General features: G+C 49.0%; 6 protein-coding genes across 6 annotated transcripts; 4 read left to right on the forward strand and 2 right to left on the reverse strand.

Annotated features, from left to right (window-relative positions):
• Positions 1-5,122: 5,122 nt before the first annotated feature.
• BDW43DRAFT_320364 (Kha1p) lies at positions 5,123-7,976 on the forward strand (the record flags this gene model as incomplete). Its single annotated transcript, XM_032049065.1, has 4 exons — positions 5,123-5,233; positions 5,292-5,708; positions 5,758-6,420; positions 6,483-7,976. 4 exons carry the CDS (start codon positions 5,123-5,125, stop codon positions 7,974-7,976), a joined length of 2,685 nt encoding a protein of 894 aa, XP_031905417.1.
• Positions 7,977-8,251: 275 nt separating this feature from the next.
• BDW43DRAFT_320367 (major facilitator superfamily domain-containing protein) lies at positions 8,252-10,320 on the reverse strand. The gene has a single exon (XM_032049066.1). It carries the CDS (start codon positions 10,052-10,054, stop codon positions 8,417-8,419), a length of 1,638 nt encoding a protein of 545 aa, XP_031905418.1. The 5' UTR covers positions 10,055-10,320; the 3' UTR covers positions 8,252-8,416.
• A 2,092-nt stretch (positions 10,321-12,412) lies between these two features.
• On the reverse strand, positions 12,413-14,166 carry BDW43DRAFT_262091 (URC4/urg3 family protein). The gene is made up of 4 exons (XM_032040383.1): positions 13,914-14,166; positions 13,519-13,846; positions 13,299-13,472; positions 12,413-13,239 (listed from the first exon to the last, which is right to left on the reverse strand). The coding sequence occupies exons 1-4, from the start codon at positions 14,073-14,075 to the stop codon at positions 12,602-12,604; spliced, it is 1,302 nt and encodes a 433-aa protein (XP_031905419.1). The 5' UTR covers positions 14,076-14,166; the 3' UTR covers positions 12,413-12,601.
• A 969-nt stretch (positions 14,167-15,135) lies between these two features.
• BDW43DRAFT_119753 (L-Aspartase-like protein) lies at positions 15,136-17,677 on the forward strand. The gene is made up of 2 exons (XM_032038057.1): positions 15,136-15,529; positions 15,584-17,677. The coding sequence occupies exons 1-2, from the start codon at positions 15,333-15,335 to the stop codon at positions 17,541-17,543; spliced, it is 2,157 nt and encodes a 718-aa protein (XP_031905420.1). The 5' UTR covers positions 15,136-15,332; the 3' UTR covers positions 17,544-17,677.
• Positions 17,678-19,584: 1,907 nt separating this feature from the next.
• On the forward strand, positions 19,585-20,720 carry eglD (putative endoglucanase; the record flags this gene model as incomplete). Its single annotated transcript, XM_032049067.1, has 1 exon — positions 19,585-20,720. Exon 1 carries the CDS (start codon positions 19,620-19,622, stop codon positions 20,718-20,720), a length of 1,101 nt encoding a protein of 366 aa, XP_031905421.1. The 5' UTR covers positions 19,585-19,619.
• A 3,251-nt stretch (positions 20,721-23,971) lies between these two features.
• Positions 23,972-27,149, forward strand: BDW43DRAFT_306440 (putative UDP-glucose,sterol transferase; the record flags this gene model as incomplete). Its single annotated transcript, XM_032046028.1, has 7 exons — positions 23,972-24,125; positions 24,191-24,812; positions 24,871-25,107; positions 25,154-25,918; positions 25,985-26,681; positions 26,734-26,872; positions 26,935-27,149. The coding sequence occupies 7 exons, from the start codon at positions 23,972-23,974 to the stop codon at positions 27,147-27,149; spliced, it is 2,829 nt and encodes a 942-aa protein (XP_031905422.1).
• Between the last annotated feature and the right edge of the window lie 98 nt (positions 27,150-27,247).

Genomic DNA, 27,247 nt, shown 5'->3' on the forward strand with positions numbered 1-27,247 from the left:
TCGCGTTGCGGTTCAAGCTGAGGGGATTCGAACGGTGGACGCGGCATAGATCAGCAGTGAGAAATCGACATGGCTGGCGAGGTAAGCAGAGCAACCAAGAATCCTGAGGTGTTCAAGACATTCAACGACGGAAAAGCTCTTTACGACGGCAATGATATGACGTATACAAGACTCGCGGATTTCTTAGTGGCTGGCCGTTACGAGCGACGGTTTCCGAAGATGTTTGAGAGCCGGCCTTACTCCTGCGATTCGCGCGCCGGTATTTTGGCTTTTGTGGCGAGGTTAACCTCCAGCTAGGGGCGGCAGGGGTGCCATGGCAGAGTTCAACTAGTTGCATCCCAAATGTCAGGGATCTATCAACGTTGCCGATACCCGCGGTTTCCTCGGCCTGACAACAGCTCCGATTCTGGCAGCTTCAACTCGAGAATCGTTCTCCGACTTTCAGAAGTAGATAACGCTGAGATCTACTCTCGCGTACTGAGGCCTTCGATCCAGTCAATTTCGCCTATTCATTGCCATCAGGACCGCCCCTGTGTAACACGTTCGCGGTCGGAAGCTAAACAACATGGGTCGTGTCGGTCGGCAGGAAGATCTCCCAAGCGACAAAACGAACTCAAATAGTGTCATGATTCGATCAAAATTTAACCAATATATTCTGGAAGAACGAATTGGTGATTTCTGATAATAAGGAATCCGTTTATCAAGCAGGCGATAGTCTTTCAGTCCATCATGACTTCGCGTTAGGTTTCTTGATTTCTTGTTCGTAGAAAAGAAAGTCAAGTTAGTGCCCGCAAATGAGAGCGACATAAGCCTCGAGTAAGGATCTAGACCCATTGGAACTGGGAGTCTCGTCTACATCGCCTGTGAGATAAGAGACGTGAGATGGGGCCATTCTCACACGAGGGACCAAGTGCCCAAGTTTACTATACTCCCGTTTTCAACTGGTATCGATCCTTGTCTTTAAGGCGAGAATATCTTGAGAAAAGGAGGACGCGTGCGAGGATGAGGATTGTGTAGAATCATTGGGCAGAAAAAAACCCCGCCTTCCGCCCCGACTGATACCCCCCCGAAAACGGCTGATTTGACTCGTGACACGCCGCATCTAGTACGGAGTACTTCTTTGTACTATACCTTATACACTAGTAGTCCTCTGTACGGGGGTACTGCTTACAGAGTACAGTACAGTACAGTATGGTTTGATGGAAGGGACTTGACTGGTCAAATGAACAAAGCCCCCAAATTTCGCATGACCACACGGCTTTAAATTTCGCTCTTACAGTGCCATCGCATTGGCTTTTTATCTCTCACTCTCTCGCTTTCCCACGGCCAAGAGTCCGTTGACAACTCTATTAATGATACAGAGTGTAATCAATCTTCATCCACCATACTCTATATTTGTCTATACTGTCGACTTTGAGGACCGCCTCGGTGGTAGGAGGGAATACCATCCGCAATCCGGCCTTCTTGGCTCTCCCGCACTTTGTTTGCACCCCTAGTGACGAATGGACTCGTCAATTAAATTTTTATATCGCTGCTTAATCATTACCCCTATTCGCCAATCCAAAGTTCGAGACTCGTAATTTGCGAGGATACTGATCTTACTAGATACGGGTTCTAGATCTAATCTGCAAGGGTCCCGAGAGTCGTGACGAATCGTAGTTAGATATTTATTTCGGATACTATAGATGTACTACGGTATGTTGAGTAAATAACGTTAGTGTGGTGGGTCACCGAACTGCATAGAAATAGGATGAACTCCGTGCCATTATCATTTAGGGACCATGACCACCAACATCAATTCTTTACCAAAGCATTATGGCTCCTTCTATACCTCCTCATTTTCAACTAACTAGAGATGAGCGCCTGCAAATCCTAACCCTGCGCTCACTAAATATGAAATATGAAGATATTGCAAATTATCTAGGGGTTTCTATATGTCAGGTCTAACTAGCCTGCCAGGCTGGTTATTCTACCCCTTCTAAAAGATCTGGTCGACCATTAGCAATGAAGGAAGAGAAGATTAACTATCTTATTAGATTTATTATCTCTTCAAGATATACAAGATATCTTACTTATAAAGAATTAGCCTTATATCTTGATCTAGGCTATTCTTAATAGGCAATCCAATTAATCTTACTTTCTAGAGACTATTGAAGATATATTACTTGAAAGAAACTATCACTATCTCCTGAGAATAAGTAGAAATAACTTCTCTAGATACACGATTACTTTAACTGGTCTTCTAGTCAATGGGAAGCCATACTATAGTCTGATAAAACATAGATAAATCCAGGTCACCATACACGTATGTGGGTTACTCGCCGGAAGAATAAGATCTTCCATAAAGACTGTATTATTGAATGGCGCCTATATAAGATAGGGTGGATGTTTTGGAGCTTATTTCATGGAACTACTAAAGGCCCTATAGTATTCTGGGAGAAGGAATGGGGTACAATAAATACTTTAAGCTATATTTAATATATAGTGCCTCTTATAACAGAGTATATCTATTAACATTCCTATCTTTAACTAGTACAAGATGGTGCTCCAGGCCATAGTACTCAATCTACTATTTAAGAGCTTCAGAGAGGTAGTATCTATATAATTAGATAGCTACCTTTCTTACCTGATCTTAATTTTATTGAAATGGTTTGGAATTGGATGAAGAACTATCTTCAGGCAAATTTCCCTGAACATATGACACTGTCTGAACTTAGAATAGCCCTTAGAGAGGCGTGGGAGGCTATTCCAGCTGATTTTCTACAAGATCTACTAAAGTCTATGCCTGAAAGATACTGTGCAGTCATTAAGGCAGGTGGTGGTCATACTAAATTTTGAGATATCATTATGCGTGTATATAGGCTGGAAACTCAACTTTACCTAATAAAGTAGTGATTTCCAGTGGAGCTTACTAACATTATTTACTCAATATACCATAGTATAGTTGCGACGATATTTCGAGTATCCAATCCGAACATATGATCTGCAACTATTACGGATTTCGATGTAAAACAATACCTATCGCATCTCTTGCGGAGTCCAGGTTTGCCGTGTGGGTCTTGCAACTCTAAAAATGGATTATAAATTTAAGAGAGCGCCCGCTTACATAGAATCAAGGACACTCTTGTGAAATGCCTCATAGGGCAGTCTGGCTCTTGAGATAGCTAATAGTGTACAACGCTGTTTTTCACCTTTCCATTAACAATCATGTTCTTGGTCCGTGGGCTGACGGTGGCGAGGTTATCTCATACCATATCTAGACATGGTATAAGATGAGTAGTAACTTAATCTGCTCCGAAAGATCCGAAAAGGATCGTGTCGTCATGGAGCATCGAATTCTGTAACCCTATGCTTCTTGCTAAATGCTTGAATGATGACATATATCGCATTTTTTTTTGTTACGTTATGGGAATGCTGTTTCTACAGACATAAAGGATATAATCTCGCGTCTTCGGCTAGAGCCTGCCCTCTGTTATGAGAACATCTAAGTAACTCAACTCTTCCACTTGGTAGGTCTGCCCTCTGAGATTAATGGTACTTCGCTTACCCTAAACCCGTGTTAGCAAAATGAACCTCACTTACCTTTGCTCCGTTCTCGGTTTGGCCGCCTTTGCCGTGTCGCAATGTAAGCTCTCGTTTGCGATGAGTACTCCCTCCAAATAAGATCTCGTTACTGACACCATTGACTTAGACGATGAACCTTGCGGAAGTGCTAAAAGCTGCATCTCACATTGCCCCAATCAAGATTTCTTCCCGATGATTGATTCATGTGACAAAGACAGCGATGGCAGCCCCTATTGTTACGTCAACTTCTATTGTGCTTAGGAGGGGTGGCCATCGTCAGCAAGCGACGAGATAGAGCTTATTGTCTGTACTGTACTAATTAATGCGACCTTAGTTTGTCAGTTGGTCAAAACATTACAGCCCGAGTCATCCACGCGAAGCATAACATACAACATATCATGTTAATTTATTCTCCAGGTAGACTGCGGTGTGCAGATGTTCCCCTTTCTATGTTAGTATTGTGGCCTCCTAACCACACATGTAGGGCAGACGAGGAGTGGGCAGCAGACAGGATAGGCCTTCGCTTGAAATTACCGGATCCGGGTAGATCTCCATCTATATATAATCAATACAAATACTCTTGCAAGTATAGAACTGGATATATTACTATATACTATCCCGGTACAGGTTTGCCTAGGGGTGTTAGCACGCCGTCTCGCTAAGAAAAACATCCACTATAATCAACTCCAGTTGGAGTGGGCTCCCGCCCCCCGATGCGGTATACATAGTATCGCGCTTACCATCGAGGCCTTAGAAGACCTGTGACAGCCATCTCCCCTCTAAGCAGGGGCCTGTCTCCAAGTCCACACGAGTTGAGACTCGACAGCTACTAGTATACATACAGGTGGAAGACCTTCAAGACTATACATAGACACTCGAAGGCACTTAAAGATATTTTGATAAGCAGAATAGTCAGCTGACGGCTGCTACCTGGCTTAAAATAAACTTTATTCCATATTGAGCTCTTAACTATTGGTCCATCCGGTCGAACTGAGTTGATCCCCCAGACACGGTACGCATACTAGTATCGCGCTCTGCTACCTGTGACAATCCCCATCGAATTGCCATGTGATCTATGATAGTGAAAAAATATCGTATCGATCGATAAACGGAACATAAGAGAATAAAAAATAAAGGAAAGCAATAAAAAGTTAGGTATCTCGTATCTCTTTAAGCGGCGCGCAACAGATAGCTTTATAACTATTCAGTTAAGCGCTAACCCTGTATATGGGACACCATAGATTACTGAGTACTGTACTGTACCTTACTTGTCAACAAGTCTCGACTCCGTATTGAAAATCCCCAGATTTCGCATGACCCACGTGGCTTAGATTTCCCCTCTTGGCATTGCTTTGGACCGCATTGGTCATTTTCTTTTTTGTTTGTTCGTTTCTTCTCTCACTGTCTCACCGTCTTACCTCTTTTAAGTTCCTTATCTCTTCTCACTCATCCCTCTTCAACCTCACTTCGTATCCTGGTTCATATCCTCTTCGACTGATTTATTTTCTTGATTATCCGGCCGCGTGAGTTAGGCATTGCGGTGCCGTATCTCTCCACCATGGCCGCCGACAATTCGACGAATCGCGCAACCCCCCAAGGTGGCATCCTGGAAGGGGGAAACCCGTCGCACTATGATCCCAAAAACCCCGTCGTGATATTCATCATTCAGGTGAGAGAGCAATTTGAAATGGACCTCTTAGACGTATTACCATTCCAATCGTCATTAGGCTAGTATCATCATCATTCTGTGTCGCGCGCTGCACTGGCCGCTATCTAAAATTCGCCAACCTCGCGTCATCGCCGAAGTCATTGGTGGAGTGATTCTTGGCCCCTCCGTCATGGGACGCATCCCAGGCTTTACGCAGGCAATCTTTCCGCAAGCCTCAATCCCCAATCTGAACCTAGTGGCGAACCTGGGACTTATTTTGTTTCTGTTCCTCGTCGGTCTAGAGACCGACCTGCGATTCTTGTTCAGCAATTGGCGCGTGGCTATCAGTGTCTCGGCGGCGGGAATGATATTGCCATTCGGCTTTGGTTGCGCCATCTCGTACGGTCTTTACCATACTTTCCGCGATGAGCCCGGTACCGTCCATATTAATTTCGGTACCTACCTACTATTTATCGGTATCGCCATGGCTATCACCGTACGTGGCCCTGGGTCATGCTTGTGATTCCCCCGGCTAATAATCCCAGGCATTCCCGGTCTTATGTCGGATTCTCACCGAGCTAAAACTGCTTGGAACGAATGTCGGCGTGATTGTGCTGTCTGCTGGTGTCGGTAACGATGTGGTCGGCTGGGTTCTTCTTGCGCTCTGCGTCGCATTGGTCAATGCCGGGTCAGGATTAACGGCCCTCTGGGTTCTGCTCGTCTGTGTGGGATACGTTCTGTTTTTGTTCCTCATCTTCCGCCCCTTGTTCATGCACTTCCTCAAGAAGACGGGAAGTCTCCAAAAAGGTCCCAGCCAATCGGTGGTCGCTCTCACCCTTCTTATCGCCTTGGCCTCGTCTTTCTTTACTCAGGTGATCGGTGTCCATGCGATCTTTGGTGGATTCCTCATCGGTCTCCTCTGTCCCCACGAAGGTGGGTTCGCGATCAAATTGACGGAGAAGATCGAGGATCTGGTTGCGGCCCTTTTCTTGCCCCTGTATTTCACCTTGTCTGGCCTCCAAACCAATTTAGGACTGCTCGATAACGGCACCGTTTGGGGTTATGTGATTGCCATTATTGCGATTGCCTTCATTGCCAAGGTTGTCGGTGGCGCGCTGGCATCCCGCCTTTGCGGCCTCCTCTGGCGTGAGAGCTTTTCTATCGGTGTCTTGATGAGTTGCAAGGGTCTCGTAGAATTGATTGTCTTGGTACTTCTTCCCTGGTTGCACCGCCGGGCGCGTACTGTGAGCTCTCTACTAACAGTTTACAGAACATTGGTTTGCAAGCGAACATTCTAAGCACTCGAACCTTCACCATGTTTGTTGTCATGGCATTGGTGACGACTTTCGCGACGACCCCGTTGACCACTACCTTGTATCCGAAATGGTACCAGATCAAGGTCGACCGCTGGCGCCGTGGTGAGATTGACTGGAATGGAAACCCTATCCAGTCTTCGTCGCGCGTGGATAGTGTCGCGATTGCCAAGGAACAGCTTCAGAACAATGCGATTCGGAGGCTTCTTGTCTACTTAAGGCTCGATGGCCTGTCCAGTATTTGCACAGTAGCTGCTCTTCTCGGGCCCAGCTGTCTAACGCAGCCTCCTCTGCCTAAAGTCCATCCGGACAAGAGAAGGTCTCAAACAATGTCCTCGGAGCCAGCGGTTGAAGAATCTGCCGCAACGGAGGTTGAAGATGCCCCCGCGCTGCGAGTGCATGGGGTTCGGTTGATGGAACTGACGGATCGTGATTCCAGTGTCATGAAAGTATCGGAGATCGACGAGTATACTCTGTGGGACCCGGTGGTCAACACTTTCCGTGCCTTTGGCCAGTGGCATGACATGTCAATCATGGCAGGCGTGTCTGTGGTGCCAGAACATTCGTATGCGGATACCGTGGTAGGAATGGCCCGGGAGGAGTCCAGTGACCTGCTCCTGATCCCGTGGAGCGAGACCGGTGCCATGAGCGAGCACCAAAGCGGGCTGGGTATCGATGAAGCGAGCCGTTTCGCAAATGGTCCATACACCGACTTTGTGTCCAATGTGATGTGTCAATCCTCATCCAGCGTGGGCGTGCTCATTGAACGCAGCGTCTATAGCCGCCAGTCACGTCGGTCTCTGCTGGCAAAGCGATCCCTTGGTGCAATGAGCGTACGTAGCTCTGTCTGGAACAGCGCGCCGGCGGCGGCACGCTCCCACCACGTCGTCTTACCTTTCTTCGGCGGTGACGATGATCGGTTTGCGGTGCGCTTCGTGTTGCAACTCGCCCAAAATGACCAGGTGACCGCCACTATTATCCACATTGATGTGACACCGTCCCCACAGCGAGTCTCGGAAGGGGAACAGAGTTCACCCAGTGAGACCACCAGAGACAAGTCCTCAAGTCACGTCAAGACGACCGTCCCGACGTCCGAATCGGACGGGATCTATTTCAGCGCGATGAAGGAATCGCTATCCGAAGACCTGGCTTCCCGAGTTGTCTTCCACCGCATATCGCCGCACAAAGACACCGCGGATGCCGTGAGCCTCGCTGTGACCGCCGTGAAGGAGGAGATGGGTAAGATTCAGCAAAAAGCTGGAAACCTCGTCGTGGTGGGACGACATAACAACCGGGTGGATCTGGCCGACCCTATTGGATCGTCGCAGGGAGAAATTGGTTCTGAAGCGAGCCGGGTTCTGGGAGCCGTCGCACAAGCGATGGTTCGCACAGAGAACAGGATTGTTGGTGATGTCCTTGTTCTGCAAGCTGGTCTCAGCGGTGCTCGGTAGAGAGATAATCGCTTCAATCATATATATACCCTATACCCTCGTTTTATCTATGATTGGGCTTGTTTGGTGTTATATAGCTTTTATCTTTTGCCCATAGGCGGCGGATCGTTGGTTCTAGCTTGTCCTGCATTGCACTATCTCACGTACTGTTACGATTATGGCGAACTTTCACAATTCCTCCATACCGCGACCAACATGAACACTCTCAAATAATGCGTGATGTGTAGAGACGAACATGATAGTCTACTTGTTCGATAACTCCTGCTACAATACAACCCTTTACACAGAAAGAACCCATCACACAAAAGTGAAACAAATGTATCTTCTCAAAAGAATCGCTATTATACAGTCATAAGCGCATCCATGAAAATGATTATCTACAAGAGCACAACCAACATATCTACATTAATCATCGACACCCTTCTCACTCACTCACTCTCTCAGAACCCGGTATTAGTCGAAGCCAACTTAGACCTCTTCCGCAACGCAGGCCCCCACCAAAACAAAACATAAGGAATCAGCGTCAAAAACGTAGCTATAAGAGCCAGGATCAACCCAGCCCACTGACTGCCGACATTATGGAAGAACTGGCTCGCGAAAAGCGGCGACACAGCACCCAGCGTATTCCGCATGAAACCCTGACCCGCGATCGCGGACGACGATGACTCGCCATAGCAATCGGAGGTGAACGAGTAACAGGACTCGAAGATGAAGAAGATACCGATGGTAATGAGGACGAGGGCAATGAAGGGGCCGATCCAGTGAAGGAAGGCGTACTGGGTGAAGCTGTAGATGAAGAGGCCGACGGGGAGCCAGACTGCGCCGAAGAGGGCGCCGTAGAGACGGGCTTCGGGTGCGGCGAAGCCGTTCTGCTTGATGATCGAGTTGTACTTTCTGATCTGGAGAAAGTTGAGTCCGAAGCCGAATGTTGTGCCTAGGCAGAGGGAGATGTAAGGGAGGCCGGAGACGCCTTCGCCCCAGCCTTTCTTTTCTTGGAAGGTGATGGGGATCACGGAGAGGAAGAGGAAGGCCAGGAACCAGGCGAAGCTGATCCAGAGGCCGAAGGCGAAGACCACGGGTTCCGTCATAAGCATCTTGATGGCCTTTACCGAGGAGTTATGAAGCATTTTCTTGATGTTGGGGGCTTCGAGGTCGGTCGCCGCGGCATAGCGGACGTCGCCGGTTTTCTGGCGGAGGAGCTCGGCGCGTTTGCCGAGGGCGACGCTGCCACGGGTTTCGCGCAGGCAGAAGAAGCAGACGACTGCGAGGGGGATGTTGGCGAGACCTTGGATTCCTTCGACCCAGCGCCAGCCCAGTGCTTGGTCGATGAAGCCGGCGTAGATGGGGGCGCCGACTGTTCCGAGAATGGCGATGTAGGAGAAGCAGGCCATGGGGATGGCACGCTCTTCCGGACGGTACATGTCACCGAAGGTACCACCGACCAGGATAGTGCCAACGCAGCCAAAGAGACCCAGCAGGGCACGGCAGATGACGATCGTAGCGATGTTCTTACCCAGGGCAAGACCGATGAACATCAGGCTGAAGCAGATGTATGCACCGACATAGATGATACGGCGACCAGCAAGCTCGCAGAAAGGGGCCAGGAAGAGGGGAGCCAGGGCACATGTGAAGTTGAAGGTGAAGAGACCCAGCTGCCCGAGAATAGTGGATACACCGAGGTCTTTTGTCATGCGGTCGATACCAGAACTGTAGGCTGTTGTTGCGAGACCGATGAAGAGGGTCATGAGACAGAGGAGCACCGAGATAAAGGCCTTGTAACGTGGGTCCCAGTTGAAAGGGTTCTCCTTGTCACCGTCGACGAAGTCAATGAGGATACGCTCCTGTCCATCATGGACGGTAGCCTGTGTAGCGGTAAGGGGGATATCGAAGTCAAAGGTCTGGAAGTTCTGTTCACTTGACGATAGGGAAGTGCTGTCTGATAACGTTTGAGCGTATTTGCCGCCGACTACAAGGCCTGTCTTGCTTGTCGCCGGGATGTGGTGTGAACTAGAGGCAGCATCCTCTGTGTGGGATGCGAGACCCGGCTGGGTCTTCTCATTAAGCTTCTTGTTCTCCATGATGTCGGAGATGGAAGGTGAGAGGAATGAAATGGAGTACTGGGAGGGTAAGAGGAGACGAAGAGGGAGGGAGAGTTGAGGAGATGGGGCAGTTATTAAAGTAACTTGACAGAGAACGGATCCGTCTTTCCGCTCTGCTAACACGCTGCGTCATTCTACTACGGAAAATCACGCGGTGGCCAGCTTAGCAATCCACAAACCGCATCAGTTGAGCAGTAAAAGTTTGTCGGTCTCCGTTCTCCACGGGGCTGCTGTCTCCGTTTAGCGTTGGGGGAAAGGCGAGTAGTCAGGAACCTCCCCGGTGGGTCGAGGAGCCTTCGCTTTTAGGATTGCCTGTAATTTTTCGGGGAAACGTTCATTACTCATCTGGACTTTGCATTGGCAATTCACTGGCTAAGCAATACGGATATTCACTTCCATTCATAACTCTCCCACGGTTAAATCGCGGATCTCGTCTTCTCACAAATCACAGCTCGATCCCCTGAGACGGCCAGGAACAAGAGACTGAGGCAAACACCAGGTTCAGAGTGAGTGATCGGAATCCGGCCGAGATTATCGGAAGGAAATGAGGCCAACCCCCACGCCCTCCCCAGTTCGGCATCCCGAGCCAGGACAGACACAGCCCTAACTCCATAATTCAGTTGCACTTCCCCCGGCCCGACTCGGTGTGTTCAGTGTTGCCACCCCATGGGCCTCATCATCCCATGCTATTCGATCAGGGGGTTCCCGTATGGATCTTCGGGTCATCTTCGGGGAAATAAACCGAAAGCTTTCACCGCTAGCTGCAGTCTATCAGCTTTCCTGGCCAGCGACTGTAGAGTGAGGTGATGCTGCAGCATGATATATCCTCTATGTCCTCGTTTGCACCTGTACACGATGAGAAGCTTGACAACGCAATATATGACCAGACGTGTTACGATCGAAGAATCGCCACGGGGCATAATGACCCTTATTGAAGTTTTGCCCACATTTAAAAATCTTTTCAAAGCTTGGGTTGGGGTTCGGATCCACATCTCAAACCTACATGCTCCGACTTTCCCATTAGGTTTAAGTAAGAGTCTCGGCATTTGCTCTGCCGACCGAAAAGATCTTTTTCCGATTCCGAAAAAAAAAACCAGAAGCCTCGTTCATCCCGTAAAGCCCATTGGCCAGTTAATGGTTTTCCGATCCCTCTGTCCAAGTACTCATCACCATAGAGCGGTCGGCCCGTAAGTTCTAGAAATTTTGCTATCATCTTCGTCACGAAAGGGCGCTGCGATATCATCAGCTAGACTTGATCAAAAGTTCATCAAATCTTTGTGCGTTGAAAGTTTCTGTCTACTGTGGATCTTTGGAGTGGCCGATCACAACGTCGTCCAGAATCGGAATGTTTCGGGTATTTACCTCTGCACTGAGATGCGATTACAACTTTGTGACTAAACATTTTTCTTACATTTGGGGTTCTAGGATCAGAGACCTCCGTACACTCATGCCTTGTAGTATAAAGCTCTTCATCGTACTCCAATACTCCTCCCATCAAAGGTATGGAGGCTAGTAGGGATACCCAAACGATCGGCTCAGCTGCCGTCCCATCGAAACTTCCATGGCGTATTTCTTGCCGAAACAGTTATAAGAGAAGGGCCATTCCCATCCATGTCGAAGCAATTATACACTTGATCGCATATCAACTGGGTTCCTACTTGGGGATATCCATTCATTGGCCGCCTCCCAGGTGCCCTAAGAAGTAATTCTTCCGTAGATAGAGCAAACCACCTAAGCACAGTAGACTATACAATAATCAGATGCACAAGCAGCTCAATGCATGCACTAAGTCAGTAAAATCAATAATAGATAGAATCCATCGGCTTCCGTATCACCCAACAAGCCACTACACCACCGGCCTGGTCCATATAATCCATGGTTTGCAGATTTAAATATGTCATATGACCCTTGCTCGAGACTCCCAAAGATGCCCCTTGACCTGTTTGTTTACCTGGTGATCATCTCATCAGTCGAGTCAGTGTGTTCTAGGCTACGTCGATTATCAATTTACACCCGCTTCTCCACCGTTGTATGTGGTGGACCATATACGGAGTGCATATGTCCGGTACATATGTCCGGCTAACTTGCCCCTGTGGAAGGTTCTTTCTTGTCGAAGTGGATTTTTCAGGCCCGTCCTGGGCACGGGACATGTCATCTTGGCGGCTGGCAGTGATAACTTGTATGGTGATTGAGTAGATCTTTATTGATGGACGGCAGGCCGCGGAGTCCGGATTCCGGTGAGCTTTCTTGTACGTCCGAGAAGTCCGCTGAGGAAACACTTGAATTGCCTGTAATTTATCTGGTCGAGGTGGCGATGAGCAAGATTGATTCATCCAATATACATCCACCATCCCTGCTCCACGTAACACCCAATCCTATAGCTAATATTACGAAACATCTCCAAAGACACTTGATATTGAAGTATATACGGAGTAGTATATAAAGAACCTAGAGACAACCATATATAGTAAGCCTAGGCAGGCCTAAATATACCGAGTCAGCATCTCAGCATGACTCTTTCTACAACTAAAACAGGGTCCCATCGCCCAAAATCAATATTGGGCTCGACCTAGTCTCCGGCCGATACTCCGCCGCCAACTCCCTCCCCGCCTTCCACGATCCTGACTCCAACATCTGAGCTAGACTCAGCTTCTCCTTGCCCAACTCCGTGCCCTTCAGTGCACCGTGCAATTTATCCAGCAGAGCCACAGTCAGCGCACGCCATTCCACAATCTCGTCACCCGTCGCCTCGAAGGCAGGCAGGTTAGCACCCGAGTTCGCCAACCCACGCTGTAGACTCTCCTCTTTCAGAGTCAAAACACCCAAATCGATGAACACGCCCCCGTTTCGGTATTCTGGTAGCCCGGTGGCGATCTCAATATTTTTCCATGTCACGCCCAGAAGACGGTCGAATGGGACGGTGAGCGAATAAGCAAGCCATTGCGTGAGCTTGTGGAAGGGCTGGATATGAGAACATTTGGTTTCGCGACCGGCTTGCTGCGCGACTTCGGCGAGACATTTTAAGGGCCAGGCGTCGCCGATGGGATGTCCGTCGATCTGAGTACGGGAGGACGGCCAGATAGGTAAGAGCACGCTCTGCAATGTTTCCCAGAGCACTTCAAAGTCGAGGCGCTTAGACTCGTCGGCGCGGGAGATAAGGTAATCTTGATCGTGGGGAGTTACTTCTTGTTGAGGTTCACGGGATAAGTACGGGGTACCTTACCGACTAGGTTCCCGGGTCGACCGGTGTCACCGAAGATATTCGGGAGATTCACGAGTGAGCGACCAAGAGATTTGATGAGCTCGACCCGTGCCGGGACTCCAACGAACGGGTTGTTGTTTGTGATCTGGAACCCGCGTGACAGGGTTGCTTCGGAGAAGTCCTTAAGGGAGGCGCCTAATTCTCTTAGCGGAGGGCCTAAGCCTCGGGGAAAGAGACGTACCCAGAACAATATCTTTTCGATCACTACCTGGGAGGGCGAACTCGCCCTCGCTGAACATATATAATGTCGCCACGGCGATACCTTCGCTCCGGCCAATGGCAAGATTACTGCCCGGCTCGGTAAAACGCCATTTATCCCCTGCACCCGCATCGAGAAGCACGGAGACGAAGAATAAATCGACCAGGCTGCGAGCCTGTTCAACCTTGTCATACCCCGCTGCCTCCCATCGTGCAAGGAGGTCCACTATGCGGGCTGTACCACCGACGTCGAAGTGCTGCCACCGGCCATGGGGAGGAATCAGATGATATTTGTCTGGACCAAAGTCCCGCTACGACGTGTTAGCTTTCTGGTTTGGGTTGTATGGGTGGTCTGAGGAAATCTCCGAGGTGACATGCCCTAATGATGTTGGTTACATATTGAACTGCAGCGTCGAAACGGTCCTCGTGATAGTCGAAATGGGTGAGTTTGTTGGCTTCGGCAAGATGGAGGACACGGTGAGCCCGTTCACGCACAGCCTGGAGGCTGAGTACGTATTTGATTTCCGCGTCCATGGTCATAGTGACTTTTGTGGAGTAGATGTTGACCTTTCTAGTTTACTATATATGTCCTATATAGCCATGGAAAAGGTTATCAGGGTTATCAGGGGATTATCTCCGTAAATGAGGGGAAAGAGATAAGATAGGGCATTATTTATCGCCCCTGACGGAAATGCGGGGTTGCTGCCTCATTATGTCATCCAGGTTTCAATGACTAAAAAGTCCACGTTGGACCGGTTTATACGTTGCATTCTTCCTGCATGATCATGCTGAGGAATGGGATGCGTTGCGCTGTTCTTGTTGCTGCCTGAGGCCCATAATCACCATCTGGCGATAACCCTGAAGTTGACCTTCACAGTATCATGTCCCGCCCACCACAGTCACTATTGGAGCCTGAAGACTACATCAGTGAATAAAATGTGAGACATTCTTTGTTTGCGCGGGTTCCTGTGATAGGTCGGTATATATAGGGTGCTCCGTTCCGCTGGTTTGGAAATTCTTGCAGGCTTAAGCATTACGGGCAATCGATGAGACATTAATCTCCTCCGGTTCCCGTCGTTGCCTTGTGCCCCGAGCGCTTTCTTGAGAGCAAAAGATGTCGTGGCTGAGAAAGAATCGACATGTCTATCTCTCCCGACAAGAAAAGGAGGCTGAGGTCGGTTCTCGCCAAGCCTTATGGACGACGCAAGGGGGTTTTCCACTGGACATATGGTCGTATCAAACGACCAAACTCATATCGAAATAGACATGTCAAGACCGCCACCATCAATATATTTCAGGAGACTACTAGCTGTACCTGGGAGCATTCCTACTGGGGAGCCATTCTGGTTCAGGAGAAAATTTACGGAGGGGTAAGTGAGAAGATAATCGATAATGTGGCTTGACTATAGCCCGGGATTGGATTCTCACACCAAGAAAGTGACGGAACAGTGGAGGGCTATTTGCGTTGAGTTCAAATGGGTTAAGAATATAGGCTGTCTTTGATTCTACCTAGATCACCCGAATTTTCTAGGTTATGCCCTACATATTCAAAGTCTTCGATTATTTGCTCCTATTGGTCTTGGCTAATCCTTCCCGTTCTTAGTCTGGTGCAAGGAAGACTTTTCCTTCCTCCATATATGCTGAGGCTTGATCTGCCGATCCGCCAGAAAAGCACATTGATTCACCGCCAGATGCTTTTCTGCCCTTTCTGGCTCTTGTGAAGATTCACGTTGGACGTGCTCTTTGTGTGTTTCCTATAAACAAGTCTCCTGTCTGTGTAAACATCAGCTTTCCAAGATGAGTAAGCCATCGATGTCTGCCATGGACAACATCCCTCTACAGAGAAGCAGCTCAGTCTGTAAGGACAGTAAACACTCCTTTACGGAGTCTGTCTTGTCATCCTTTCGCCAGCTACGCGAGATGGTCGACGGGGACAAGGAGGTTGTTCTCGATGGACGATCTCTCAATTTGAGCTCTGTCTTCGCCGTTGCTCAGTAAGGCGCTTCCATTTCTGCTGGCTTAGATCAATGCTAATCTTGATTCCCCAGCAATGGTGTTTCTGCGTCCATCACGAAGGACAAGGACGTACCCAATCAGATGAGTCACAGTGTTGACTTACTCAGTGCAAAGCTCGCACAGGGCGAAGTCATCTATGGTGTCAACACAGGATTCGGGGGCAGCGCAGACACCCGCACAGACGATTATGCAAACCTCCAAAAGGCGTTGATACAGCATCATAACGCAGCGATACTGCTCCCAACTGACCGTGGCATCGTGGATCCAACATCTAGTCCACAACACATGAAAAGTCATGCCATGCCAATTCCAATCGTTCGAGCTGCCATGCTCACACGTTGTAATTCGTTGGTGAGAGGACATTCGGCCGTTCGCGTCCAGGTTGTTGAGCATATCCTCACTCTTCTCGCTCATGGAATGACTCCCGTCGTCCCATTGCGTGGTAGCATCTCAGCTTCCGGTGACCTGACCCCTCTAGCCTACATCGCAGGAGCGTTGGAGGGTAATCCAGATATCTCAATCCATTGTGCTGGCAATGGCCAGGTCATGCCGGCTCACCGAGCCTTGCAAGAGGCAGGCCTAGTTCCTCTTGACTTTGGTCCCAAGGAGGGCCTTGGTCTCCTGAACGGCACTGCTTTCAGTGGTGGCGCAGCGAGTCTTGTCCTCTTCGAGGCCAATCAACTGGTTTTACTTTCTCAGGTGCTCACCGCTATGGGCACCGAAGCCCTACTTGGGATGCGATACAATTACCATCCGTTCATCGCGAATGCGCGTCCTCATGACGGCCAACGTGAAGCGGCAGCCAACATTTTCCAGTTCTTGGCCGATTCTAAGTTGGCGATGAACCCCACTCATGGAAGCGAGACGGCTAATCATGGCGGACTGGCCCAGGATCGGTACGCCCTGCGAACCTCTACACAGTGGATTGGACCGCAGATCGAGGACATGGCCTTGTCTTTCAGACAGGTTGTGTGTGAACTCAACTCCACGACGGACAATCCGCTGCTTGATCCCAAGGAGGAACAGATCCATCATGGAGGGAACTTCCAAGCGGCGTCGGTCGCGTCTGCAATGGAGAAGACCATGTCAGCGATGCAGATGCTGGGCAAAATGATCTTCTCCCAATCTTCTGAATTGATCAACCCCTCCTTGAGCAAGGGTCTGCCTCCCAACCTCAGTCCCGATGATCCTAGCTTGTCGTTTGCCTTTAAAGGGGTGGACATCAACATGGCATCGTACATGTCGGAGCTTGCCTATCTGAACCATCCGGTCAGTAATCATGTTCAATCGGCAGAAATGCACAATCAGGGCTTAAACTCGCTTGCTTTCATTGCCTGTCGCTATGCCGCAGATAGTGTGGAAGTTCTGTCAATGATGGCGGCAACGTACTTGTACACACTCTGTCAGGCACTCGATTTGCGAGCGCTCCATTTGGAGTTCGTGAAGGACGCCCAGGAGCAGGTCAACAATATCCACGCCAAACTCTTTTCCCCGATCGTTGGCGATCGCTTGGCCGTAGTTCAAAAGGAGGTCTGGGAAGCGCTCATGCATCACTGGTCCCATACGAGCACAAGTGATCTTGCCGACCGATGCCAGTCAACCACCAGCTACTCCGTTGGGGTCCTCACGAGCTGCCTGCAGCGAGAGGGAAATCCTGCGAGATCCTTCCTCATTGATGTCGGATTGGTCAAGGATTGGGAAACACAAGTATGCCATGCTTTGAAGCAAAGCTATGCGGAACAACGGGAGAAGTTCTTTGAAAATCAGACGACCAAATCTTATCTCTGCAGTGCGTCACGCAGCTTCTACTCGTTCGTTCGGGAGACACTTGCTGTGCCGATGCACCGAGGTATCGCCGACCACCCTACGTATGATTCTGGAGAGAATCGCAAGAAGGAATGTATCGGGACGCAGATTAGCAAAGTGTACACCGCACTGCGTAAGGGTAGATTCCAAGACGTTCTGCTCAGTTGCTGGGAAGATCGTCGTTGACATTTTCAGGGGAATGTTAAATTATCGAAAACAGTCAAAACACAGTACACTAGTTGATCTTAGAATCTTCTGTGGATGCTCAGTATCGTAAATTATGGAGTTTCTTTATTTCTCGACGCTCTAGAATCGCTGAGAGTTCCACTCAATCTTCTTTTAATAAACCCGGCTAAACGCTACTGACTTTTCCGCGCCGCGTCGGAATATTCTACAGTGTGCTTTTTAGCTTGAAATCTGTTTGAAATAGATACATTAGATAGCCTGTCTAATCCACTTGAACTATTTTGTCCCAGTTTCTTTCTAAGTAAGTCGTTAGGCAAGGTGTCGTGGCATGATGAATCAACTAAAAATAGGTGACCTACATCCGAAACGATTCTCAATAGTCTATGGAGTACCTTCAACCCCTTCGTATCCAGTTACTATTCTCGATATCCACACCCTTTCTATACCCCGGCACCAGGTGGCTGACCCTACTCCAGACTATTGAATCTCACATGGGGGGAGGAAGAGAGTAATTTCCCCTGAACGAACCAGTCCCTTTCATCTAGAAGCTTTCTCCATGGTGGGCGGGCACAGGTAACTACCAAGTCTAGCGCGCAGTTGATAATTTCCGGGCTGTCGAATTTTATATTAACTGCAGGGCGGTAGGCCCCTGTTGCGAGATGATCTTGAATGCTGCCGTCCTACGAGCATCTCACAGGCTCAAGGCGTTCTCATGTATAACTATAGCTAGACACTACTTGTGTCAGTGTTCTAGCTAGAACATCTACACGAGAAGGGTTTCGTATACCCTGGCGCCATGTGGCACTTCAAACTGGATGGATCATACCGGAAGGAAGGGCTATCAGCTTAACTAGATCAGGGACGGGTGCTCCGCACCTTTTATGGCATATCCCATTGGTGGGGTAAATGGAAGAGTACTTTGGTTGAATTTATCCGAATCAGTCTGAGGAAGTTGTACTTTGAAACGCTTCTCCCAGTGGCGTCGGAGCATATCTGTTTTAGGCAATGGCCGATGCGCCGCCCAAGTGGAGAATTAAAATGGACCCTTTGCTGATTAACGCTAATATCAGTCGGAACGGATCCGAGGGCGAGAACGGCTTGGAAATTTCCAAGGATCTAAAGGAGTATCCAACGTATTCATGGTTCCTGGCGGCTAACGTGCCCATCACTTCCACTTTACTTTATCGTCCCGTCTCTTTTCATATTGACTTGTTACAGGAAGCATATTTTCCATGACGATCATTCGCCCGTTAGCTCCATAGTCTTCTGAGTATCTGTGTCTATCTACTTCTAAGTTCCAGGTACATACACTGTAGTCTCCAAGCGTTGAATTTGTTCGGCTTCTCGAGGTAGTTTCTCTCTCATCGCGTTCTTCGAACTACTCCCTACACGAGTAAGAGCAGGTATGGATGCAGGTACCGTGTCATTTCCCACAAAAGGGGTGATAATACTGGTATCATATAACCCGGGATATTAATTCATTAAGCTATGCTAGCGAACCATAGGAACTGTCAATATCGGGGTGAAACAGCGCAATATGCAAAGGCCATGCCAAGACCGCCCGCTGCAGCACTAAAAGACCGGAATCCAATGAGGACTCGGTGGGAGTTGAAGTGGTCGATGCTTTGACGGAGCCATGATTCGTGTGCAAGTTAGGGCATCTCATTGTCTCTGCCGGAATTGACCCCTCCAACTGTATTTCCCACCAGAGGCCAATAAGCCATACTTGCCAAGCCGGATAAATGAAGCAAAAGCTTTAAACTAGTCTTGATGTGAAATTTAGCTGAAACGTCTTTCCTCTTGGCATCAGCGAGTTGACGCTCCTTGGCAGGGCTCCGCTCATCTCGCCTGGTCCCATCCCGGAACCGTTTAATCTATGAATACCATGAAGGCAGTTGGACGCCAGGATTGACCATGTATAAAAGGCTCTTGTCCGATCTCTCGTTGCCTCTCTTTCTTTTCCTCAAGCCTGGATAGCTAACCAATCATTCCTTTCTGCTTTTTGTTTTCCTACTTACCTTCACATTCTACATTCTTTTAACACGTCCAAGTCGACGCCTTCCATTCTTTATCAAAATGAAGTCCTCCACTGTTGGTATGCTCGCTCTGGCAGCGGCTGCTAAGCTCGTCAGCGCCCACACTACCGTCCACGCCGTCTGGATCAACGATGTCGACCAGGGTGAGGGTAACAGCGACAGCGGATACATCCGTTCTCCCCCCAGCAACAGCCCCATCACCGATGTCACCTCTAAGGACATGACCTGCAATGTTAACAACAAGGCTACCGCCAAGACCCTTGAGGTCAAGGCCGGCGACAAGATCACCTTTGAGTGGCACCACGACTCCCGCAGCGCGTCTGACGACATCATCGCCTCTTCCCACAATGGCCCCATCCTTGTCTACATGGCCCCTACCGAGAAGGGCACTGCTGGCAACGGCTGGGTCAAGATCGCCGAGGACGGCTATACCGACGGCACCTGGGCCGTCGAGACCCTGATCAAGAACAGAGGCAAGCACTCCGTCACCGTCCCCGACGTTGCCGCCGGCGAGTACCTATTCCGCCCTGAGATCATCGCCCTCCACGAGGGTAACCGCCAGGGCGGTGCCCAGTTCTACATGGAGTGTGTCCAGGTCAAGGTCACCTCCTCCGGCTCCAAGACTCTCCCCGAGGGTGTCTCCATCCCCGGTGCCTACACTGCCACCGACAAGGGTGTCCTCTTCGACATTTACAGCTCCTTTGACAGCTACCCTATCCCCGGCCCTGCCGTCTGGGACGGTGCTTCTGGTTCGTCTTCCTCAGGCTCCGCCTCTGCATCTGCCTCTGCTCCCGCAGCCACCAGCGCTGCCCCCGCTCCTTCTAGCTTCACTACCATCGCCAAACAGCAATCCACTACTGAAAACACTGAACCCTCTTCCACTACCTCCGCCATTGCCTCCACCACTGCAGCCGCCTCTTCTACCACCAGCACTGCTCCTGCTACCCCTTCCACTACCTCCGCCATTGCCTCTTCTGCTGCGCCCACTAACTCTGCTCCTCAGCCTAGTTCTAACGCTGGCGGCCGTGTCAAGGCCTACTACCAGTGCGGTGGCATGAACTACAGCGGTAGCACTGAGTGTGAGGAGGGTCTTACTTGCAAGAAGTGGAACCCCTACTACCACCAGTGTGTCTCCGCTTAAGCGATTTCGAGTGAAGACTTTTATTTTGAGGGGTTGATAGATCCAGATTTTAGATCAAACAGACGTTAGTGTTTGCGTTGTCTACTTGATTGTCCTCTTTGAAAATTTACGTTAAAGTTTTTGTTTGTAATTCTTAGAGCTATTTTTACCTTCATATATGAACAATCTTGGGTGCTGTACGTTAATTGTCGCCAACCGTCCACCTAGGTGGTTTACGTTCTTGAATCATAAAAGCAAATGTGAAAATGTGCAAATCACACAGCCATGAACTTGCCCCTAGTCGGTCATTTTATAGGTACCGTAGGTGTCATGACTTGACAGATTTGAGTACATGATGAGAAGCTATGGCTGTCTCGTTCTCTTAGATTCAAATGTAGAGGTTATAGATAAATATGTACTATGTATAATCAAAGTAATATTGATTACTACTTTTGTTGTAGGGTATCGATCTGTATCGCATGCAGAAATATATATTTCCCCTTAGCTACAACACCCCCCACATTCGACGAACTCGCCATACCAAAAATGTCATTAATTTAGTTAGATCATCACCATTCACTATCTCAGACATAGACGTAACGTTGTCAACCCCGAATATCAATCCACATTTTAATCTTAATAACACCGAGCAACCCCTCACCCACCAAAATAAAACTACAACGAATATTAAAGTCTGGTTGCTAATAGTGGAGACCCGGGATTACCCCATCTGGACCCGATCTTCGACCTATACCGGAAAAACTGCGGATATGACCCACCGTCGTCAGAAGGACTCTGAAACCGCAGGATTACTGATCATGAGTTGTGACATTTCTATGGATTGGACGTGGTTGCCTTCTTGGAATTTTTATATTAAGGGTCAGTGTGACGACAGCGAGAGGGGGAATTGTTTGTTAGAGACCACGTGATATCAGTTTTGATCGTCAGTTGGTAGAGGGTTTTGTAAGAAGGGCTATTCGGAAAGAGGTCTCTAATCGTTGTTGTCTTTCCCTTAGCCGTGGTGGGTTGGATAAGCTAACGTGTGTGTGTATTTTTTTTTTTTTTTTTGATTTTGTATGGGAGTGTATAGGGCCATGTCCTCTTTTGATCATTAAGGGTTGGATTGAGCTGGCATGCGCGGTGCTGTTCTGATGATGTATGATAGGGTTCCCCACATCTATGGACGAGAGACTTCCTCAAAGCTTAAGGGATGTTGAAGTAATTAGCGGCATGACGATATGAATATGTCATAGAGGTCAGAATCTTCTATCACTTATTCCGAATCATGTCTCCTGGCAAAAGAGCACAGTATATAGAATTCGCAATGAATGAAGGAAGACGATATCACGTATGCAAAACCTGAACCTATCTATAAAGATTGACAATCTGCGGGGACGCAAATGTCTCCTCTGTGGACTTGAAATCGGAGGCCAAGCCGCACCAGGCGCGGTGGGAATCCAGGCAAAGCCAAACATGAGGAATAGGTTGTTCTCCCTACGATGCTACTGAACTGGGAAACATGTACTTTCACCCCAACCAAGAAAAGCTTTGGTTAGATTGTTATCGTGTTGATATATGTCTAAATGAGAACCGCCATGGTGACAGCTCTGACAATATGGTCTGAGCCATCTAGTATACCTCGACTAGGAACGCAATGAATACACGATAAGTGGGATTGGATTGCACACAAAAGGCTGCAGGGTAGGCAATACTCTGAGCGACGAGGAGCTTGCCATCACGAATGAGTCCCTACGGGTTGATCAAATCGGAGAGGATATCCTGGAGATAGCGATCCATTAGATCAGTGTTCTGCATCTAATGACAGGCTACACCCCGTCTCTGGAGAGTCTTACTATGACCTGAGACTTCTGGGCTTTTCAGAGGCCCTCTGTTACGTTTGAACATTTCTTGATGTCCTTCAGCACCCTGCGAAATTTGGAGATGACTGTGTATCCTTGGCCAATTCGTGCAGTTACAAACCATCCGAACTTGACTAGGCTTTGGACCCATGTGGAGTACACAGGTAGTAATGCTCAGGGATTTTACACGCCTAGAGATCTCGAGTAAGTGGATACACAATGTCCAAAGCTGGAAGACCTGACACTAAATGCCAGCAGGGGGGATTATTGGGCAGGTACGAATCCAGACCAAGGTACTGCATGTCTAACTCTTCAGCCACGTGTTCGAGACTTAATCTCTACTTTTTCGCAACGCTTTGCCTCCTTGCGTTATCTTTCACTGTATTTTGGCATATGGCACGGGGACCGTGTCTTGCGAGGGAAGGGGATGCTAAGCTCCGCAACTGCACAAGCGATCGGTCAAATGTTCTTTGACGGACGCAAAGTTTCTTCGCATAGCCGGTCCTCTCCGTTTCCAGGATGATCCCAAGAATTAACCCTGTGGGCAATCCAGTGATACAACCTTGAATGGACGAGACCTCGGGAGGTCATATTTATATGCTAGCCCCCATCTAGCTAGCTCACCTAGGTTTTCGACGATTGTATACTCGCCCGAAGGATCAGTTCGGTCAGATATGTTGCAAAAAGGAGAGGATAAAGCCTTGACTAGGTCTTGGTATTTGGCCGGCTTAAGGAGATATTTGCGTGATTCGGTTGGGCTGTGAGAGGGAATGAAGCACTTTAGCAAGGCTGTATACAGAAGTTGATTTCCCATGTGGCCTAGGTACTGCTCTTATTTTCCAATTATGTGTCGTTTCCCATTTCTTCCCGGTGTTTCTTTTCTATCCTAACCTGTTATTGAGAGTGAGGAACGTTACTGAAGTGATACATCTGATGTACCTTTCCTTTTTTCTTCCAAGTTACTAGGCTGTCCTATGGATCAAGAAGATGTATAACTGGCAAAAATCCCAGAGGCAAATTCGGACCCCGAGTACAAGTCCACTTACCTCGGCATCGGCCCGATAAGGCTGTTCAACACCGACCACGCTCAGCCCTACGACACAGAACAACAAAAGCCCAGCAAATAGCCTACCTTTCTTGTTCCGAGGTAGTCAAGTCGCATAATAATCACAATGAAAAGTGGAGCCCAACCGGATCATCATGGAAATTCCAAGCAGAACAAGGGTTCGGGACAACCGGTGATCAACCGAAGCTAATTCCTCGCTGTGACATCATCATGGGTGGAACCCTTTTTTATCATCTTCCCTCACACCTTGTTCCTTTATTATTATTATTATTATAATTATTTTTCCTCCCTATGCAAAAGGCAAAATTTCAAAATTCTCAGGTGTGGGAGCGAGATATATCAACACAATGGCAACAGACGCAGCATCGCCGCGACCGCACAGACATAGTATTACCGCGGACGACTGGCCGGAGGAACATCTCAGTCCCAGGCGTCACTCGTTAGGCGGCAGTCATGCTCATGTGAGGGAGCAGGGACTGAACACCGGAGTCCGGGTAATGGGTGTGTGTTCTATTACTCAAGCGAAAGGGGCATGAATGGGACAATGGTTAACGAGAAGTGCGCAGATGATGGACGACTGGACATCAAGATCCGTGAACACAAGCCCTGGCTACTCAAGTTAATCAACCAACTCGAGAAATACCCGAAGCCCCTCGTAAACGACCGCAGGCCATCATTTATTGTTACAGAAGGACAGGATAAGTTCCCGCTACGACTGAACATTGTCATTCAAGTCGTCGGTTCGCGCGGCGACGTTCAACCCTTCGTCGCGCTGGGAAAGGAACTCCAAAAACACGGTCACAGGGTACGACTCGCCACGCATCTTTCATTCCGCGAATATGTTAGCGAGACGGGGCTGGAATTTTTCAATATTGGCGGCGATCCGGCGGAATTGATGGCGTTTATGGTGAAAAATCCCGGGCTGATGCCGGATATGCGGACGCTTCGTAGCGGAGCGATTCCCAAGCGACGGCGGGAAATGAAGGCTATTTTCTCCGGGTGCTGGCGCTCCTGTTTTGAGACTGGGGATGGGACCGGGATGCATCATATTAAGGAGGACCCATGGAGTGAGACACCGGATTGTACGACGCGGCCGTTTGTCGCGGATGTTATTATTGCCAACCCGCCGAGTTTTGCGCACTTGAGCTGTGCGGAGAAGATGGGGATTCCGTTGAATATGATGTTTACGTGAGTTTTTCATATTTGGTTTGGTTTTGTGAAAGTGGACGTTTTGCTGAGAGTGTAGGATGCCGTGGTCGGCAACACAGTCGTTCCCGCATCCGTTGGCTAATGTCCGGACGCAAACTACGAAACCGTCTGTTGCGAATTTTGCCTCGTATGCTATTGTCGAGGTGATAATGTGGGAGGGGCTTGGGGACCTCATTAATCGCTTGCGCAAGAGGGAGCTGGGTCTCGATCCATTGGACGCGATCCGCGCTCCTAGTATTGCGCATCGGTTGCGAATACCATATACCTATCTTTGGTGCGTTACTCCTATATTATCACGATATAATCACTAATCGCCATAGGTCTCCATCCCTTTTACCTAAGCCCCAAGACTGGGGCGACAATATCGACGTCTGCGGATTCCAGTTTCTACCCAGTGACACCGACTACAAGCCGCCCGACGATCTCGATGCCTTCCTCAAAGCAGGCGAACCCCCAGTTTACATCGGATTCGGTTCCATCGTAGTTGACAACCCAGCCAAACTAACCTCAATTGTCTTCGAAGCCGTTCGCCTAACCGGGAAGCGAGCGCTCGTATCCAAAGGCTGGGGCAACATCGGAGGAGGCAGCGAAGTACCTGAAAACGTCTTCCTGTTAGGAAAGTGTCCCCACGACTGGCTTTTCCAACATGTTTCATGCGTCGTCCACCACGGTGGTGCAGGTACCACCGCAGCTGGGCTGGTCCTGGGACGTCCGACAGTAATCGTTCCCTTTTTCGGCGACCAGCCATTCTGGGGCTCGATTGTGGCCCGAGCAGGTGCCGGGCCGCAGCCAGTACCGTATAAACAATTGACGGCGGAGAAACTGGCGGACGCGATCAATACAGCGTTGGAGCCGTCTACGCTGGAAAAGGCCGAGGAGATAGGCAAGGGCATGCGGACGGAAAGAGGCGTGCAGAATGCTGTCTGTAGTTTCCACCAGCATTTGGATTTACGGAGCCTACGGTGCGCAATTTGTCCTACTCGTCCGGCGGTGTGGTGGCATCGCCATATGCATGTCAAGTTGAGTGCTTTTGCGGCGGCGGTTTTGGTGGAGGCTGGGATTGTGAATCCGCATAGTTTTGAACTGTGAGATATTCCGTCCCTTGTTTTCGGTCCTGACGCATTGTGTGGTTGATTACTCATATCTGCTAGATACCGTGCCAAAGAATATGACACCAACCGCGACCCTCGAGGACCGCTGTCTGCAGGTGCTGAGGTGTTGTACGGAGTAGTCAGTGATTTCATCAGTGGACTTGCATCTGTGCCCGCTGGTGTAGCTGGGGTGTTCTCCAATGAGAATCACAGAAAAAAAGATAATCACCGTCATCGTCATCACCTCAGTAACCGAGACTGGGTAAGAGATCACTGCACGGAATCACTGGAAAAGGCGCGTGAGCAAGAAAAGGAGAGATCTTCCCGGGGCAACGCTAATGGCCATACTGGAGTGGCCAGATCCGAAGCCGACACCAGGTCCCTTCAATCAGTGTCCCCGGAGTCGGCGAGCGATAGTGAATACGCCTCAGCGGAGGAAGAACAGTCGCAAAGCAGCGAAGACACTATAATCGATGCCTCCGATGACCTTGAGAATGAGCTAGACCTTGAACGGACAATAACTCGGAAACAGGCTAAAGAAGATAAGAATGGCACGAAAGAGTTTTTGACAGAAACAGGGTACCATACTACCAAGTTCGCAAAGCAGGTGCTCAATTTTGCGCTCATGCTTCCCACCGACTTGACGCTCAGCTTAGCGAAGGGATTTCATAATGCACCCAAGCTTTATCATGATACGACGGTGCAGAAGATTCCGAGAGTCTTGAACGTGAGGAGTGGGTTTCGAGCAGCTGGGACAGTGAGTGCTTACCTGCGTATGGGCGTTAATCAGTGATGCTGACTGTTGGAAGGAATTCATGGAGGGGTTTTACTATGGTATTACAGGTCTTCTCACGCAGCCTGCGCGAGGTTTCCAGAAGTCTGGCGGGAGAGGTTTAGTCAAGGGGGTTGGAAAGGGGATTGGTGGTGTGTTCTTTAAGCCAGCTGCAGGTACGTCGTCCTTCGTTTATACCTCTCCTTGCTCTTCCTAGTTTGACATATATGACCGGTAGGCATCTGGGGCTTAGCAGGATTCCCACTGGACGGAGTACATAAGAGTCTTCGCAATTCCTTAACCAAGAATAAAACAAGATACATCCTACGGTCACGACTGGACCAAGGAATCGAGGAGATGTGTGTAGCATCAACAGAGGAAAGGGCCATGGTGATTCAGAAATGGCGCGAATTAGAAGGGAACCATCCTCAAAATCAAAATGGTGACGCTTAATAAAACGCGAAGTATACCCCTTATCTTTGTAATTATATTATGTCTGGATATTAATGCACATATCTTTACCAAACAATAGACGGAATACAAGATATACA

The sequence above is a fragment of the Aspergillus alliaceus genome (assembly GCF_009176365.1).
Source record: "Aspergillus alliaceus strain CBS 536.65 unplaced genomic scaffold BDW43scaffold_3, whole genome shotgun sequence".
Taxonomy (NCBI): Eukaryota; Fungi; Ascomycota; class Eurotiomycetes; order Eurotiales; family Aspergillaceae; genus Aspergillus; species Aspergillus alliaceus.

Excerpts from the sequence above, each read along its gene's own strand:
- BDW43DRAFT_320367 (XM_032049066.1), bottom strand. The coding sequence starts at position 10,054 with ATGGAGAACAAGAAGCTTAATGAGAAGACCCAGCCGGGTCTCGCATCC.
- BDW43DRAFT_262091 (XM_032040383.1), bottom strand. The coding sequence starts at position 14,075 with ATGACCATGGACGCGGAAATCAAATACGTACTCAGCCTCCAGGCTGTG. Across the intron at positions 13,847-13,913 it reads ATGTAACCAACATCATTAGG|CGGGACTTTGGTCCAGACAA; the intron begins GCATGTCACCTC and ends AACACGTCGTAG. Across the intron at positions 13,473-13,518 it reads TCGAAAAGATATTGTTCTGG|GCGCCTCCCTTAAGGACTTC; the intron begins GTACGTCTCTTT and ends TAAGAGAATTAG.
- BDW43DRAFT_119753 (XM_032038057.1), top strand. The coding sequence starts at position 15,333 with ATGAGTAAGCCATCGATGTCTGCCATGGACAACATCCCTCTACAGAGA. Across the intron at positions 15,530-15,583 it reads TCTGTCTTCGCCGTTGCTCA|CAATGGTGTTTCTGCGTCCA; the intron begins GTAAGGCGCTTC and ends TTGATTCCCCAG.